The following is a 19,169-nucleotide window of genomic DNA, read 5'->3' on the forward strand; positions in this document are numbered from 1 at the left end:
TATTATATATAATATGATATATCTATCAGCTTTAAATTGAGTACAGGAGGATGTATGTATGTATTTTTTTTTTTTTTTTTATAAATTGTGTTTAAATCACTCTTTTTCCTTCATGCATGTACATTTTCTAAAAGAAAGAAAGTTATTCTTGAATTAAGACAAATAAGACAAGACATTCAAATTGTGACAACAATGTAATTTATTCTTTGTTTTTTTTTTTTCGCCCACACACACACACACACACACACACGACTCAGCTCCTCTGTTAATAATCATGTGGAGGAAGTGGGTCAGAGCTGTTTCTTAACTTAACACCTGATCGCTGTTTGACGAGTCAGGTGTTTTATAGGACAAATAAAAATCGCAAAACATTTCCTGGATCTCCCGATAAAACGCAGCGGTTCCTGGAAACTAGGGCTTTGTTCAGTTTTGTGCTCTTCAACTTTGAACCAGATACCTGATATATATAGCCTACTACATTTAACATAGCATGTCAAAGTGTGTGTGTGTGTGTGTGTGTGTGATGGCGCCTGTACATCATCACGGGTCGTGTTCCAAAAGTGGCTCAAGGACCCGCATCTTTAAATATTTAATCGATCGATTTGCAGACCTTCGGTGTCGTGTTGCGTTTCAGGAGTACAGACTGCTCTTTCTGGTGCGTTAGCTCTAAAAACAGAGCGTCTGCAAACAAGGCCTTTAATTCATTGCACACATACACAGAGAGAGAGAGAGAGAGCGTTCGGGTGAAAAATGAACGTACAGGAGTGTTTGAGTTCCGGCTAGAGACGCACAGCAGCTCTCAGTGTGTTTTTGTTTCCTGAAAAACCCTCGAACTGCCATCTGTTCACCTTTATCTCACTGAAACCCGATCTGTTCTGCTGCAGTCAGCAGTTTGTGCCGAGTTAAAGGTGAGCTAAAGGCGAATGTTTTCGGGGGAAAAATATAATATCAGCAAGAGGGTTTGGTCTGTGTGAGCATGACGGAGTGGTAAAAGTGTTCAAATGAACCGAACCGTAATTAAGTGGAGATAATTAGACAGTTAATTAGATAATTAGACGAGGACAGATGATGATCACCTTGCTTTGGAACAAACTTTTCTTTATCTCTTATTATTTTAAATAGAACAATGTAGTTGCAATCAACTAGCACCCTGTGCCATAACCACCCCAGGTGCTCCGCCCAGGGTTTTTGTGTGTGTGGCGTCTGTGTGTTAACATTTGTGATGTGTGAGTATGTTTGTGTGTGCATAAGAGATGATGTCACTGAACATAATAACACAAAGTTATTAACCACTTTTCGGCATAAGTTTAGGGCATCCCCAATGTCTTTGGATCACATCGGCCCGGTTTGGTGGCGATGGTATAAATCCCCTAGGAGGAGTGTATCAAAATCCATCGAGTGCGTTTTTGCGTATGCCCTAAAATAACTGACTTCCTGTTGAATTGAGAAAGTTGTTCAGCTCAATGAGCTCTAAATGTGTACCGGATTTTACGTGCATACATGCAAGTGTGTATGAACTAAGCAGCTTATCTCGTGTGAGGGCCCCTGAGGGTCCCGTGCCACGCCTGTGTTCCAGACTTTCAGACATCCTAAAAGCAGATTCCAACCTGTCTGCCAATTTTCATGAGTTTTTGAGCTCAAAAAAGCCCAGAATGATGGTAAAAAAAAGAATCCTTAGGAAAAACAAGAGGGTCCTGCGCACCCTATAGTGCTTGGGCCCTAAATAACTATATAGCTATTCTTAACAGATGAATATTTGATTGTGTTCGAGTCACGCCTCGGGCCTGTACATGTTCTCTCTAAACACAGTGGGTTTCCTCCGGGTACTCCGGTTTCCGGATCTAAAAGCAAATTTCTGCTACGAGGTGAACCACAGGTTTTATATCAATGCTCTCAGAACATGTTAACTCTGTGCTTACTGACATGATGTTTTTCTGTATTGATAGGGTTGCGCAATTTGATTTAAAAATAAGTCGATAAATGTAATTATTTTGACACATTTTGCGATTAAGATTTAAACACGTACATTTAGATACGTAACTATTCAATGCACCAAATGATGATTGACAATATGTGTTTAACTCGTTATGTTAGAAAACAAACGAATTTTGAAGTTATCGACAAACTCTACTTAAACACACGACTATGCTTATATTACCCATAATAAGAACAGGACGATTTAAATAATCGCACAGGTCTTAATTATGTTTTTGATTAATTGTGTGTGTAAATGTTTGTTTAACTTTTTTTTTTTTTTTTTGGAAGGAGTCTCTAGCGTCAGTGCTTTGTCCCATTCAGACGCAGTCTTTAACTTTGTTTTCCGTCACAACAAATACCAGGAGCTAACATGTTTCAAGGAAATTCCACAGTTACACTATAAACAGACAAAAAGTATTTATTTAATAAATATTTTATGCGCACGTGGTGTCAGAGCTGGTGCGTCGTTGTGCTTCGTAATATATCGCTTTGGTGTCGATTCATTTCCTGTAACCGCGTGAGATGGAGTGTTTTGTTTGGCGTCGTGGGCCTGTTCATCATCTCCTCCTTCTTTTGTCTCCCTCGGCTCGTTCTCGCTTTCTCTATAAACAGTTTTAGACAATGATTATCCACCTAGAGCTGGTCAGCTTGTGTAGTTTTGACCTTTTAACCCAGGACAAGGTCTGAACACACTACGCTGTGAGGAAGAGATCCGAATCTCAGACAGACAGACAGAAGGACGGATGAAGCAAAAACTTCACATCAACACACAGACATAAAAGAACCGAAATGAATTCACATGATTTATGTTTATATTGTTGACAACATTCAGCTGAGAGTCCAACACAGAGACAAAGCGATCTCCCGTGTCAATAAATCACCCGACCTCGTCTTTATTTCTCCGTACGATCAGTTATAACACTTTACACCTCTATATTTGGTCTTCTGTCCATACGAAGGTGTGTCTTGTTTAAATTTTTAATAAATTCTAAGTGCTTCATCGATCCCATCTAATGTCTGGAGCGAAGCAGGTATAGATCCAATGTCGCAGATATAAAGAGAAATCCACACACGCAGCAGGTTGTCTTGACATCTAGCATTAGGTGGCGAGATCAAGGCCCTCTTTAATCCTGTTGTTCTGTCAGGACGAGGAGGAGGAGGGTTAAAAAAGGGGGTGATACTGACAAGAGTGTGTGTGTGTGTGTGTGTAAAGTCAAAAAGGCCCGAGGAACAGTGTACAGTTTGTGTGGAGAGAATCAAAGTTTCAAGGGTGTTTAAAGCAACAAAGACAGGAAGTCCTTACAGACCGTGTGGAATGGTTTCCAGACAGGAAGTGACGCACTAGTCCCGTCCCAAGTGTGTATCGGTTGGTGAGGGTCCCTGGAAAAAAAAGCAGAACCCTCTTTTTTTTCTTCCCCCTCCTAAAATGAGAATAATAGAGGGAGTTGACTCAGGAATAGCATGTGATGTTAAAGAGAAAGACATCTACGATGGCTGCTATTTAGACCGAATCCATTTAAGTCCAGTTCGGGACACTGGCATGCCGCGTTTCCAACACGGCGTCTCATGTTCTTCAAAGGAGCCGCTCGGCCGAGATCTTTTCCCACCACTTTTCCGTCAGCTCTCGGTGTCGGCGCTGAGCGAGCGCATTCATTAGAAGCTGAGATTTCCCAGACTCCTCCGGGATCGTCTGCAGGATCGCAGCATGCCGAGTCAGATTGGCAGCAAAGTGCTTCGTTATCAAGCGCAGCTGGGATCAGGCTGATAGCGTTAAACACGCCGCCGCCTGCACAGCTGATCTTAAGCCAAGTCAATATTTAGAGTGTTGGAACAGTTTGGCCACGATTCATAAACAGTTTACTCCGGGGGTCGTGATTGATTTAGTCAATATATATAAGATGTTAAAAATAACAGACGTACATAATTATTCTCTTTCTCTCTTTCTCTCTCGCCATCATTTGTATTTCTACAACTGACAAAACCACTTAAATCCAGAGCGTAATTTCCTCTTCCACTTTGCGCTTGTTCAAAACTTTTCCAATGCTGGAAAATCTTCAGCGCAGAGGCCTTAAGGGTTTTCCAGTTGCAAGACAAGTTGCAGGTTTTTGTCTCATTAACCTCAAACAAGAGGCTGATGGTAGAACGACACTTAATATGAACCTGTTTCGTAGACATTCCACATATAATTTGAGAAAAATACATTGTACAATATCAAAAAGCAAGGAAATTATGTCAAAAAAAGAATGTTTGTCTTTTCTAAAAATTAATTGGAATAAATTCTGTAGCCAGAGTGACAAGGATTGATAGGATCAAGAATGCGTCCATCAGAGGGACAACCCATGTTAGATGTTTTGGAGACCAGATTGAGGTGGTTTGGACATGTTCAGAGGAGAGATTGTAAGAATATCTGTAGAAGGATGCTGAGGTTGGAACTGTCAGACAGGAGGTCTAGAGGAAGACCAAAGAGGAGATTTATGGATGCAGTAAGAGAGGACCTGACGTTAGTTGGTGTGAGAGAAGAGGATGCAGAGGATAGGGTTAGATGGAGGCAGATGATTCACTGTGGTGACCCCTGAAAGGGAACAGCCGAAAAACAAAGAAGAAGAAGTGCGGATAATAATTTTTGACTTTGAATCAAAAACTGACCCGCTGAGTCGATTAACTGACTCGTCTAAAACAAACGAGCGATTAAATTGCGTGAAAGATTAAAACACACAACTCCAATCATGTTAAACAAAAAATTATTAAATACAAATGTATTTGAAAACGTAAGCAAGTTGTTACGGTAAAAGTGGAATAAAACATTTGGTAGCACTTTTGTCGGTCCGCTTCACACAACCATAAATTTTCACAAACGCCTCATATTTTCCAGTAATCAAGCAATTTCATTGTCACAATTAATCGTCCCTAACGGGTAATCATCATACGCACTCCATTAGAAAGACATTTGTAAATTATTTAAATTCTGCAGATTTCTTTATTTATTTTGGACATTTTATGCAAACGTTGACACTAAACTTTACCAAAAGACAGATCAGTAAGTCTCAGTGTAAGGAGCGCCATTTACAGGTCACAAGATAAAACCTAACTTGCTGATTTTTTTTTTTCCGGTTAATGTGCTAAATGGTCGTATTACGTTGCGTCTTTTTGTATACATGCACAACTAGCTAGCTAGCTCAGCATGTTATTATCTGGAGTCAGCGAAACCTTTTTTTTTTTTTTTGTCCTCGTCAGATAGGTTTCCCGGCACTGAAGACACGCAGCATGCAGGAGTTTTACTTGCACGGAGGCCTAGCTCATGGATTTATGATCTGTGTGTGTGTGTGTGTGTGTGGGAGGGAGGGAGGGAGGGAGAGGGAGGGAGAGAGCGCAGAGGTCTGTGTCTGGTTCAGCCTTGATGACGTATGACTGTTTCAGATTGTTTCTCTGTCTCTCATGGCAGCTGCTGTTGTGGGATCAGCTCAGATTAGCTCCCACATAAAGCACTCACATCTGATTAACATTAAACATTTCATCACGTTCTATTTTTTCTTTTCTTTTTTTCTTTTCCAAAAACATCCACTCGAAGCCTTACACGACGTCCTGCGAGCGCAGCGTGAACGGATCGCGAGAAGCTGTTCTCTCACGCTCTCTATTTTACACGGCTAACGTTTCAAAAAGGCAACAAAAGCACAAGTGCGAATGAGTCATACGGATGGCTATAGCGTGTGTCGCAGTCTCCTGCTGACGTGTAAATGGAACGTGAGGTCACAAGCCCGTATGATGTAAAGCGTAGTCATCTGACAGCATCTCATTAAAAAAAAAAAAGACCACTCTAACACACGTTCATGAGTGTACAGAAGACGTTTAAATTCGTGAATTATCAGCTAAGCTCCTGAACTGGGAACAAAACGCGCTTTTTTTTTTTTTTCCAATCTGCCTTTTTTTTTTTTTTTTTCACCCAACAAGCAAAACCTGCAGGACAGAAAAAAAAATGCAGCTTAGGTAACAGGTGACATCATCGCATATCATTCATCAACACGTCCTCGACGTGTGCAAACATGTTTTTGTGGTTAGCGCAGAGACACTACGTGGACTCGTGTAACCGAACAACCTGGACATGCGAACTTGTCTCCGCTTCCTCTGTCTGAAACGCTTCGTCCGATTTTCCTTGGGTGGGGGAAAAAAAACTAAAGGAGTGGATACAGGAAATGATGAAATGGTAGAACAATACAGAGCTTTGATATAAATGCAAAACAGAAGATAGATTACAGAGCAATCTGGACAGGGTTTGTGTTTGTCTGAGATTTTATTCCTGTTGTAACGGGTTTAACCCTCCGTTGCATGGGCGGCACCGTAAAGCTTGGACACGAGGTCTTAAGGGGAAAAGGGTAATTTATTTGGGAAAATAGGGAAGGTAAGTATTAAAAAAGGGAGGATGAAAAGAAAGGGAAGGAAGGTTGTGCACGTGCAGTTCTGGTGGGCAGTGCCCCGCTGGCATGGAATTCACAGCCGCACGCCGTGACACTGTCCATGGTTACTTCCTATGCAGTCAGGTCGACCTCAAATCTGGAAAAAGAAAAGAAACGAGTCTATCGGCTTTGTGATTATTGTTTTATTGTATTCTTAGTTGTCTTTTTTTTTATTTATATTTTTTAACTTCAGAGTAAAATTAGAAACAAAAACACAGGGACACTTCTTTATTTTATTACCTCACCGATCGTGTGGACGCTACACCGAGAATGATGTGTGATCACATTGACATACTGGGATGTACTGTGGATAAAAAAACCCACTAGGATTTTGCTTTTCCTGTGGGGAATTTTATCACCGTCCATTACAGGTATAAAAGTATATTTGCTATGAATTTAACTTGTACAAACTCTGGCCATAATTTCCTGAACACATTAGGAAAAGCACAAAGACACAAACCTTTCCTTAGAAATAGAATTGATATAGCTATGTAGCTATTGATAGAGGTATGTACGAGGGTAAATAAAAAGTGATCCGCCTTTTAGCAGTAGAATTATTCTATCGTTTTTTGACATTTAAAAATACTTTTTCCATCTGTCAAAAATCGTTCGTATTCCCTCATTAAAAAAATGATTTAGGCTGAGCTGTGAGACGCGAATGCACCGCTGTCTTCACTCATAGGGCTGCTTTCAGGGGACCAAAGAGGTGAAAGTCAGATAGAGCGAGATCAGAACTATAGGGAGGATGATTTAACACCTTAAAACCAAGTTTTTGCACACATAGATGTACACAATGTGCATCATCACGATGCCCTCGGATATCAGTCCACTGCGTTTAATCCGAAGTTTAGGCTTCAGCCCTTCAATAATCGTCTCACTGTAACGGGCACTGTTGATAATGTTCCAATACTTCTGGCCCTTGAGAATTCAGGAAAACTGTAAGCGTTGATGAATTTTCCACCTGATGGTCAACTTTTTGTCAGTCTGTAATTATGGATGTTTCCGTTCCAGTCTCTGCTGTTTACTCTCAGACTCGCAGTGATGAATCCGTGTCTCGTCACCAGTAATGATTCTCTTTATGAAACTTTCACCTTCCTTATTAGATTATTATAAAAAAGAAAAAAGTGGGTTGTTTTAAAGTACCAACCTCAGCAGCGATTTCCCGTCTCGTCTGTTCCAACCATTCAGTATTCAGCATCAGCAGTATAATTATTACAGGTCTGATCTTCTGTCATCATCTGCACCTGCTTTTCACTGGTTCATGCCTAAAGGGTTTTTTAATTCTTAAAAGATTCATAGATCACTGTGTGACTTAACAAACAAAAAACATTCCTCTGAAACTGTTCAGGCACAGGAACTACAATAAATAAATACAAGCCTGGTTGAAGACTTTTGTACATTGTGTGTATGTATATATATATATATATATATATATATATATATATATATATATATACTGTATGCTTGTTTGCTTGTTGGAGTTTCTGGGGTCCATTCAGGTTTATTCACATGCAAAATGAACATTTGAATAAAAACAGGTGGAAGGAAACCCCACACTGAGACAGAAACGTGTTTGAGCGTGCAGACTAATCTTTCTCTCGTTCTGCTTTGGACAGTGGTTATTCAGCTGATTGGAGATCAATGCAAAAGAGAAACAATGTGTCTAAACCAGGGTTAGGATGAGTTAAAAATGACTTAAATCATTTGAATTTCCATGGATAAATATTTAGTACTTTCAGTGCTTCCTCTTTCAACTATTTAGGAAGGATAACTCATTCGGGTTATTGAAAATGCTAACAATGAATAATTGATTAATCCTTTATTATTAATGGCAACAAGACACATATTAGCTGAAGCTGAAATTGTTTAATTAAGCAAACAACAACAATAAAAAAAGAAAAGTTAATGATTACAATAGGGTAACGAGTGTGACGGTGGAATAACTGCAAAGTTTAATCATCACAGTATGAAATACCGATTTACTGGCAAAGTATGCCGTTATATTTGGCCTTCATTACTAAGAGAACGCGGTTTTTCAGTACAACTATAATTTATATTTTTGCTCGCTGAGGGTTGCCCACACAGGGTTGCCAGATCCGTAACCATAACAAAACATCAAATGCTGAAAACCCACAAAAAATAATATCAGTTCTAGAATTTCTGCTGTAGGTCAACTGTTGATCTACAGTAGAAGATCACTTGATTACCAGCCCAAGATCAAAAGAAATAAAAGTGGCCAGGTTACTAGAGTCCTTCCCAATCTGGCAACACTGCTCGCAATGTGTCAGGGGAAATTCTGATTGGCTGTTTCTTTCCCACAACGTCGATACTTTCTTTCTTTATAAATAGTAAAGGAAAAGAAATACAGCCTGTGAGTTTTGTAAACCGTTACACTACGAAGCCGTTGACTTTAAAATATACATCGTCCAATGTTAATATTAATCTCTGTGAGCTACGGAGCATTATTGTGCTGAAACAATAATAACATTTTAATAAGTTAACTTCAGTTATGGTTATTTAAGTTCGGTTATGAGGTGTTTTGGAGAACCTTTATCTAACTTTGCTTCTTCAAAGTAGTGAGTTTTGAAGGTTTTTGTCTGTTTTTGTTCATTGTATACAAATAAAGGTGAACCAGACATTAACATGTTACGTATGTAGGAAGTGTTGTGTAATCAGTCTAGACAGCCTTGAATTGGGTAACGATGTCCGTGTGAAGAATCAGCGTATGTTAAGCGCATGATCAGGCCCGCAGGAGGGCACTAATAATAAAGTTGTGCTTCAATCAGAGGATCTTGTTTATTTGTTTCAGGTCTCAAAGACCACATCCTTGTGCGTCAGGTTTGGCTGGCATTGGAGCTTCATGTGACACACAGTCAGAGTAAACAACTATGTGTAGGTTAGCAGTATTTAACGTAATAAAAAAGCGCACCTACTTAAATGCATTCAGACTTACATACAGTTAAAGATACTGAATATAATGGTTTAAATATGAACGGTGCCAGTTACGTTTTACCTGGAATTACAAAGCGCCCAAAACTTTTGGCATGTTCCCATCCGAGATGTAAGAGTAATCAAACTGTGATTTTTTTATTGTGCAGAAGAACAGAAAAACAGTTATGAAAGGTAGACACTCTGTTTATTCCTCTGTGCCAGGGGACGTTAACCCATGTGGCTCTTTCATCCCTCTGCTGAGTTTGTTAGTTTTTTAAATGTAATCTTAAATTTGAAGATTATGGTGATCTTTTGCTTTGCTGTAGATTATAATTTAAGTTCGGCTTTTTATTTCCTAAATACGAGGAGGACGCAAATAGACATTGAGTATTTGATTTAAAAGAAACCTTCAACACAACGTTGTTTTTTTAGAGTTCAAAATCTTTTGTTGCATGCAGAAATGAGATTTTGTTTTTCCTGTAGCAGTTCATTGATTTCATAAATGCAGCACACTATAGTTTTTTTATACATAGCATAAGGGTAAAAAAACGATATATGCAGTGTTATCTTCAGTTTAGATGTCAAAAGGATTTCTTTAAAATGTTTGCACCGTTCACATGTTTTCCGGACTGTGCTTGAAGTTTTTTATGTAAACGTCAATCACTTTTACGAGTTCATTCAGCAGAATTTTTATCACACATCTCGGTTTGATTTGAACACGCATCATATTATGATTGGATACTTTAATACAGGTAAAACAAAACGCCATACATAAAGGTGTACAACGGTTATAAATCAGATTTACAGTGCATTTTGGGTAATAATATCATGATTTATCACCCTAATGGATGTCATTTTATGGTTACGGTAAACCTTAGGCCAGATTAGCATTGCCACTCTCATACGAGTGTGTTTGTGCGTGTGTGTGCGGGCTACGTTTTATTGCCTAGGAAATATTTAATGTTTGCGCAGGTGTACTCGGTGCTGCGTGTTCAGGCAGGTCAGGTACAGGTGAAGCGCAGACGTGAGGATGTGTGTCCTGGATCCAATTCATTCTCCAGGATGCATAAATGTTTATTGTGGATTTATTTTTTTTTTGATGTAGTGTAAATAAATCTAAGTGGGAATTGGTAGAATAAAGATACAGGTGTGGTGCACAACACTGAGTGTACATTTCTCATTAGAAATATAATCTTTATAAATAAAAGAAAGGTTTTGTCAGAACTCGCTCTTTCAATAACTTTGTTTCATGCATTGGAGGAACCAAAACCGGTCCCTTGGATACCATCAAGCTGGAACGTTTTCTCATGGTGGAACTTCCTGCTTCCCGTCCGAAACGCTGGCCTCCCAGGAACTGCTTTGATAAGTCTTTAATGCCAAAACATGTTGAATTTTCATTCAATTTTGAATGAAAGTGAATTTAGTGAAATCTAAATGTTGAGTAAAAGCGATGTTATGAACAGTTATGTGTGGGATTTAATAATCTACTTTAAAATAAGATACTAATGCGCTACTCGCTTAATGTAAACAAACATCTGCACCAATAGATATTAAGTAGAAAACTAAACCGAATATTCTTACTGGGATTAGTTTTCATGGCTGCAATAACAATGAATTTTAACACACTGGAGTCGTGGAGCTTCAACCTCAAATGATAATAATAATAATAATAATATTACTGATTACATTAAAGATGATCAGATTATTATTATTATTATTATTATTATTTTATTATTATTTAGCTTTAACCCCTTAACTACTTCAAAAAACGTTTATTCCCGTCAAACGAGGCGTACTAACGCTAGTAGTGTCAAAATAATTTCAATAATATTTAATTTTAAGTTCTTACAGAAAACACATTCGACTCCAGACATGTACCTGAGTACATACATGGACAGGTACATGTACATAGGCCACGCCTCCTCGTTATGCCTGACGGGCACAGAGGGCACATCTCTTTATTAAAGGGTTTACTGAGGACACGCGAGACTGACGGGGCATATGAGGGAGTTACATACCCACTGTAAGTAGTCAGGAGTTACAAGCGAGGCGTGATTGGCTCTACCCGAGGTGACCTTTGACACGGCTGGGCGGCGAGCTCCTCCTCCTCCACGGCGACCAGCAGCTAAGGTAAACAGAGGAAGCAGTGTTGGAGCTGAATCAGCCAGTGTTTCCTCTCTGAGCGCTGCACCATAGTGTGTGTGTGTGTGTGTGTGTGTGTGTGTGTGTGTGTGTGTGTGTGTGTGTGTGAGAGAGAGAGAGAGAGAGAGAGAGCTTAAGAAAGACTATAGACAGAATGGCCTTCTGATGCTTTTTTTAGTTGCGTGTTTTACAGCGCTGATGTGCTTCCATTTTTTTGGAAGGTCCACTAGACTGTGAAAACACCACCACATCTGTCCCACTGTGTAAATTCTGTGTTTGTTTATTTGTTTTTGTTGTTTTTTTTTGTTTGTTTGTTTAATTCCTGAGCTGTGACTGCGGCGCTCTTGCGTGTGAACTCAGACTGGATGTCAAACCGAACCATCCGCCATGGAAACGGAACAACACACGAGGTCAAAAACCTGGAAAAAAGTTTTATCAGTTTCCGCCCACAAAAAAAAAGGAGAAGAGATTTGTCGTCATCAATGATCCAGCAGAAAGACGAGGCTAATCCTGGTCAAACGAGCCGCTGTTGGTGATCGCTGGTGCCTTGTGTAGTAACCGTTTTAGCTCATCACAAAAAAAAATGAACGTTAGGAAAATTTAACACAATAAATGCGTATTTAATATATACGTAGTGAACAGGGATGAATGAAAGTTTTAGTATTGCTTTCGTTAGCGTTTTGATACTTCTTACTAGTTATAAATATATATATTTTTTAATTGCTGTTTTCAAAAAGGTAAAAAAAAGAATTAGATTTTTTTTCTAAATATTTTTTTTAACTAAAAATCTCTCTTTCTCTCTCTCTCTCTCTCTCTCTCTCTGTAGCTGTTGGAGAAGCAGCGAGGTATGGAAAGCATGGTGGAGCTCCTGCAGTTGTACTCTGAGCAGGACGAGGCATACAGCGATCTGGTGGAGGCCACCACCGAACTCTACCACTACCTGCTGCAGCCCTTCAGAGACATGCGAGAGCTCGCCATGCTGCGCCGACAGCAAATAAAGGTGACAGACACACACACACATTCACACACACACATTCACACTATAAATATTTAAGGATCTACACCAACAAACTTGTGAACAAACCATGTGTTTAATACACATTCTCAATGAAGGAGCTGAGCATACAGATGTGTACGCACACACACACGCATGCACACAGTCTCACTCTCCCTATGTACATGTGTAAAGGAATTTTTTTTTTTTTTGCATTTATTTATTTATTTATTTATTTATTTATGTATAGTTTCAGGTTGTAATGTGTAATAAGGGGTGGGGGTGAATACTTATGAATACTCTACCTGTTATAGATCACATTTTGAACTGTATATTGTAATAACAAAGCAATAAAACCATATGTAATCCATTATGCAATTTAATCAATCCTTTGTTGGTGAATTGACTGAATCGTTGGATCAGTTTTCGATTCACACTTACTTTCGGTTCGACAGATTTCTTGAAAATGCACAAATACACACACTTCTGCAAGATTATCACTTCTTCTTTCGGCAGTATGTGCGGTTGGTGGCAATACTGCCACCTGCTGGACCAGAGAGTGGAGCAGAAGATTACTTAGATCACTTCTTACAAGACATTACATTTAAACACTTTCTAACACAAACTGTTACACAGCGTTTCAATGCATACTGGATATATTTAGTTGTTTTTATTGCAGGTTTAAAACCTCTAAGAAATATAGCTGCTTGAGAATAATCAGACAGGAAAGGTTAGCACTTTTAGGTAGAATCAAATCAAATGTTGCATCGCAAGAATCAAACAACAAATCAATTCGTCAGATTACCCACGATTCACAGTTGTATTTATTGAACCAAATGGTACAGGTAGTCCCGACTTGCGCGCAAGTTCTGTTCCGGGAGCACGTTCGTTCGTAAGTCGAGTTTGTTCTTAAGTCGGGTATGTTCTTAAGTCTCATGACAAAGTGAGTCTTGTACGCCTTTGACACGAATATACTGTACAATGTGTAAAGCATACCGATCCACTTGACTTAATCTCTGTCCCCTTTCCGCACACTACCATCATCATGGCCAAAGACTGTAATCTTGCCAAAAGGAAAATGAATCTCACAGTGAAATGTTGTCTCTACTACGCCTTGGGAATCCCGGATGCCATTTTGTCTCAGAGCTGTTTTCCACTGTATTTGACTGTCAACTTTTTTTTTTTTTTAAATTAGGATTATTAACCATCAGCACAGCTTTACAGGACAGACATTTTCTATCATCATGCTCTCGTACTGATTCATTGAAACCAGTGAGGCCGACTCATTTCTCCAGCAAACACACATCCGGTATTTGTTTGCATCTATATAGAACCGCGGATATCTGCGGAAATTCATAACTCGAATGTTTGTATCTGTGGGACTACTTCCATATAATGATTAGAAAAATCCATGTTTTGAGCATTTCCTCATCATTTATATACTATTTTGTTTAATAAATGTCGAGTACAACTGTGAATCATGGATAGACCCGAATTGATTCTATTTGATTTTTGCAATGCAACTTTTGTTCTGTTTTGATTCAAAAGCGCTAATCTTTCCATCTGATTTCTCTCAAGCAGAGAGAGGCAAATGTAAATAAAAGCTTTTCTTCTTATGAACATGATGTGAACACGGGATCGCTGCATTTGGTTGTGTAGCTGTCTGTAAACTTTGATCTCCTTACAAATTTTTCTCTTTAATTTAGTTTCAGGATGCATTGTTTAATCAGTGGTGGTCATGACCTCCTGTTTGCCCCACTTGCGCCAGGTTGCCATGGTGACCTTCATAAGCTACTGGGATAATTATATTAAAGGCAGTGTGTGACTGGGAATTGGGACACAGAGAAAGAGAGAGAGAAAGAGAGGGGTGGGGTAGACGACACAGACGAGGCGGAGAGTGAGACTTAACAGAGACAGGATAGAAGTGTGTGAACGAGAGAGAGAAAGAGATACACAAGTGTAACAGTGTGACCTTCTGAATTTGAAAATTGTTTGTAAGATTTATACGTAGTTATTATTCCAACCCTTAGATTATCTGGTTAGATTATGGAATTAATCCAGACAGGTTCAAGGTTATGGCAAGGTCAAATGCCTCAAATAGGTTTTCTTCAAAATCACACTTTCAAGTTGAGAAACTCAGAGCTGTTTTTTTTTTTTTTTTTTTTTTGACCAGCCATTTTTATCATCACTTTTTTTTTCCCCCTCCTGAGGTCACAGTGTGATCAGATGTCTGCTATAGCTTCATTTCTAGTCAACATATATTTCTTAAACAAATGAATAAAGTTCTGCTCGTCTTTGTTAAGGAGCATTTAAAAAGATAATAATTTTTTTTTTTATTAAGCTTAGATTATAAAGCGTTATTCCACTTTTACGCAGACAGGAGTTACCCATAAAGTGAAGTGCATTAAATCCTAACTATTACTTTATACATATTGCATATTTATAATGCTGTGTGTGTGTGTGTGTGCACACTCTTACATGCTGTATACACCGTCCTGAGTGGCTTTTACTCACTCCCGCTGCTGTCTGCTTGATTTCTAATCACGTCATCCTGGTCCTTCTTATTGTTCGTGTCGTCTTTGTCTGTAAAAGATGCTGCTATCTCCGGGACGTCCATTATGGATCTAAACCTACAGTTTGGGACAAAAACACCCTGTAAAGACGAAATAAACGCAGTTGAACGGGTCAGTTGTGATTCGAACAGTAAATTGTGTGACGCTAGCGAGGCTGTGAATCAGCGCCATTCTTCTGCTGGCTCCGCGCACGGCCTGTCGGTGGCTTCATCATAATCAGAGTCGGTTGTAGTGTTGGAGTTCACACACACTCACACACACACACACACACACACATGCACACGGTGCCCAGTCATGTCGAGCTCCATGTGAGTTCTTATTGACTGGAAGCCAATGCATTATCTGATTATACGGATCCAGTGTCGTTATTGGAATCCTCTTGTTTTTTTTTTCTCACATTGTTTTACTCGAAGCAGTTTCACACAACTTTAAGAATAAATACGTGTTTGTTTTTTCCTCTCTACATACAGTACAGCTTTTGTGAACGCTCGTAATGGGGTTGCCGTTGAAGCTCGTCTGACAGGTTCTGTTTTTGTAGTGTACGAGTCTCTAACGCACGGTCTGTTAGCCTCGGGGTCGTGACCCTGCGTGGGGTCAAATCAACATTCACAAACTGAAGCACTTAAGTTCTTTATTCAGTAGCTCCAAAGTAAAGCTGAGCTTCTATAAATAACACGCGCATCTCTAAAATGTACTCGTGGTACTCGACTAGATCTCTGTGTGTAGGCCGTCTTTCTCTCCCTCTCTCTCTCTCTCTCTCTCTCTGTAGATCTTTAAAAATGTCTGTCTCTCTCTTTCTCTCTGTTTGTATGTCTCTCTAAAAATGTGTCTGTCTGTCTGTCTCTCTCTCTCTCTGCAGGTCTCTCTAAAATGTCTCTGTCTCTCTCTCTCTCTGCTTTCATCTTTCTCTCTCCTAGTCTTTCTAAAAATATGTCTCTCTCTCTGCGCTCATGTATCTCTGTCTCTCTCTGTTTGTAGGTCTCTCTAAAAATGTGTCTGTCTCTCTCTTTTTCTCTCTGTTTGTAGGTCTCTCTAAAAATGTGTTCCTCTCTCTCTTTCTCTGTAGGTCTCTTTAAAAATGTCTCTGTCTCTCTCTCTGCTTTCATCTCTCTCTCTCTCTGTTTGTAGGTTTCTCTAAATATGTGTCTGTCTCTCTCTCTGCTTTCATGTTTCTGTCTTTCTTTCTCTCTCTTTCTGTTTGTAGGTCTCTTTAAAAATGTCTCTTTCTCTATCTGCTTTCATGTCTCTTTCTCTATCTCTCTCTAACTTTACCTGTGCGTCTCATCTGTCTCTCTGTCTTTCGCTCTGTCTTTCTCTCTGACTGCCTGTCTCTCTGATTGTGTTTTTCTTTCTCCGACTGCCTGTTTCTCTGTCTTTCTTTTTCTGACTGCTTGTCTTTCTGTCTTTCTCTCTCTGGTTCCGTCTCTCTTTGTGCGTCTTTCTATTTTCTTTGTCTCCCTCTATCCGTCTTCATTACTGGCTGTGTGTCTGTTGCTCCCTCTCTCTCTCTCTTATTGTCTGTAGGTCTCTCTGTCTCGCTTGCCTCTGTTTTTCTCTATCTTTCTTTCACTGTCTGTTTTTCTCTCTCTCTCTCTCTCTCTCTCTCTTTCTATCCTTTCTCCTTCTTGCTTTCTCTCTCTTCTCTTGTTTATCCCTAGTCTTTTTTTGCCTCCTCTCTTATTTTTCAACTGTTTCTTTACTACTTTTTCCCCTCTGTCTGCCTCATTCTTACTTTCTGTCTCATTTTCAAAGTCCGTTTGCCTCTCACTTTACTCTCTCTCGCTCTTTCTCTCGCTCTTTCTCTCTTCCTCACACACACACACATCGTCCCCTTCGTCTGAAGGCCACTTCACACTCCGTTAGAGTTTTGTCAGACTCCAGCGCGGCGTCACAGCTCTGCACTCGCCTCGTCTTCCCGCAGTCCAGACTGATTATTCCAGAATCTGCTGTGGATTAAGCAGCCTGCCAGCAACACACTCCACCGTAACCCTGGCCTCATGTTTTTATTTCTCGTCTCCTGTCGTGGATTTGTTAGCTTATTGCTTAGCAGCGAGGCACGGGGAGCTGTTCTGTGTCAGGAATCCTGCCAGCAGACCTTGGCATGAATATCCTTGCTGCCTAAAACGACGGGCTTAAAGCTCGACTGTGCTCTCGTTTACACTCCGACCTGCTCTCCGGACACAAAACAAACGGGTTTTACTCATGTGAGCTGATGATCATTCAGTCCAGACTTCTGATTCAGTCATTCTCAGGGTGTTCTTACCCTGCATTCACACTAGCGTACAAGAACAACACTTTCTTTGTTCTTTTTTTTTTTTCATTTCCATTTTTCTACTTTTATTGTCACAAGCAAATCAGATTTCCCCGTATTGTGACATCATTTACCAAGAGAGCCTCAGCTCCGCCTGGTCCTACTCTTCGGGCAGCTGTAAACAAGTCTAAGTTACTGATAACTGCTAATGGCTAAGCAAGCCGTCTTCCGCTTCTTGTGTTTTATGGTTTATTTTGAAAATATTTCGGAACATTATTTGTCCTCTCATTTTGTTTATCAGAAACATGGGTGGGAAAAGCATGGAAATGGGTGGGAAATGCCTGACTGGTCCCATGGATGTTTTAAATCCTTGTGTTGTAAAAGGGGCTTTTTGGGACAGGTTTATTTACAGCTACAGACACTGAAACTGTGCGTTTTGGAAAAGGAGTGAAGCAGAAAAAAAAAATCATACAACAAGAATCAGGATCTGGGGCGCAAAGTCACATGACCACGTATCGGATGAATATCCTATCTAGGACCACCTAACAAAGAATCAGATCTGTTTCATATTAGGGTTAAAAATCGGAGCCGAGTCACCTCAGACTGGTCATGTGACCGCGACCCTAGTCCGTCCTTTTCACATGTTTTGTCTCCCAGGAAACCGAAACTATCCAACTCAAGCCTGTCAGTGATGCTTATTTCGGTTTTCACCTGAGTATTATTGCACTATAATAACCCTGACCTACTTAAACACACACACACTCACACACAACCCTAGACAAGCTGCATGCAAATAAGGCCCTTTTTTCTAATGTGGACGGTTGAAGCGTAATCTATGCTTACTCTTCAGGTGTGTGTAATGCAAACATACATCTGTGTGTGTGTGTTAATCCAGCAGTTTTTCATGCGCTTTGCATATTGTCAATGGGACTAATAGAGGGCGGGATGGAGTTTATAGACACGAGCCTCCATGTCAGTCTAACAGATCAGTGTGTGAGATCTCGTGCTGTCACAAGCCCGTGCGTTAGCAATAACACGGAGGTACACGCGCAGGCTCGCGATTAAAGATACCTTATCAAAACACCGATACCCATAGGCACTCAACTGTAAACGGCTTACATTGTGACCGACCACCTGCTATTTTGGGGCTAAACAAAGCCCATTGTGCTGCCAGCTTTTACTTCGTTTTAATGGTTTTTTTTCTTTCTTTGAACTATAGTTAGGTAGATAGATATGCTGTTAGGCCATTATGTCCTTAAAATAAACACATTCGTTATTTCCTAATGGCGGGGGGGAACCTCTAATTATACATGGTGGTGAGTTATTTTCAGCATAGAGAGGATGAGGAAGGCAAAGCTCTTGACGTGTTCAGATTCGTGATAGCAGAATCTAAGAGCAATCGTTCTTGGGTCCAAATCAATTGTACGCGATGTGAAAACTCCCTTTAAAAAAGTAATTCTGTTTCTTGTATCTCTTGTAACTCGTTAGATTTTATTAAACCGACTTACTGTTGCATAATCCGATTTCTCAAGCCTTCCATGCGATCAGTAAAACTCGCTCCTTCTTATATATCCTGCACCCACCAGGTGAGTAGTCTTACTAATCCCTAGGCTCTTTTCTAACGTTAATGAATCTCCAGCCTGACCATATGGCACCCGATCCACCTACTGAGCGCATGAATGAATGAATGAATGAATGAAAGAACGTCTGACAGGATGAATGAGTGTTGAAATCAGCGGGTGGCGGCAGCACAGGGAGACCACATGTCCCCCCTCCTAAGAATGAGGCATTATGGGGTGGAGCTATCATGTGACAAAGAAATGCGGCGTCACTATCGTATTTCTGACGGG

General features: G+C 40.0%; 1 protein-coding gene across 1 annotated transcript in view; it reads left to right on the plus strand.

Moving 5' to 3' along the window:
* jmy (junction mediating and regulatory protein, p53 cofactor) overlaps nt 1-19,169 on the plus strand; it is a 32,326-nt gene that overhangs the window by 2,289 nt on the left and 10,868 nt on the right. The window contains exon 2 of the mRNA XM_053479274.1: nt 12,328-12,501. Coding sequence (XP_053335249.1) covers nt 12,328-12,501 — 174 coding nt within the window. The remainder of the gene's footprint in view (nt 1-12,327; nt 12,502-19,169) is intronic.

Source organism: Clarias gariepinus, chromosome 19 (genome assembly GCF_024256425.1).
Source record: "Clarias gariepinus isolate MV-2021 ecotype Netherlands chromosome 19, CGAR_prim_01v2, whole genome shotgun sequence".
Taxonomy (NCBI): domain Eukaryota; kingdom Metazoa; phylum Chordata; class Actinopteri; order Siluriformes; family Clariidae; genus Clarias; species Clarias gariepinus.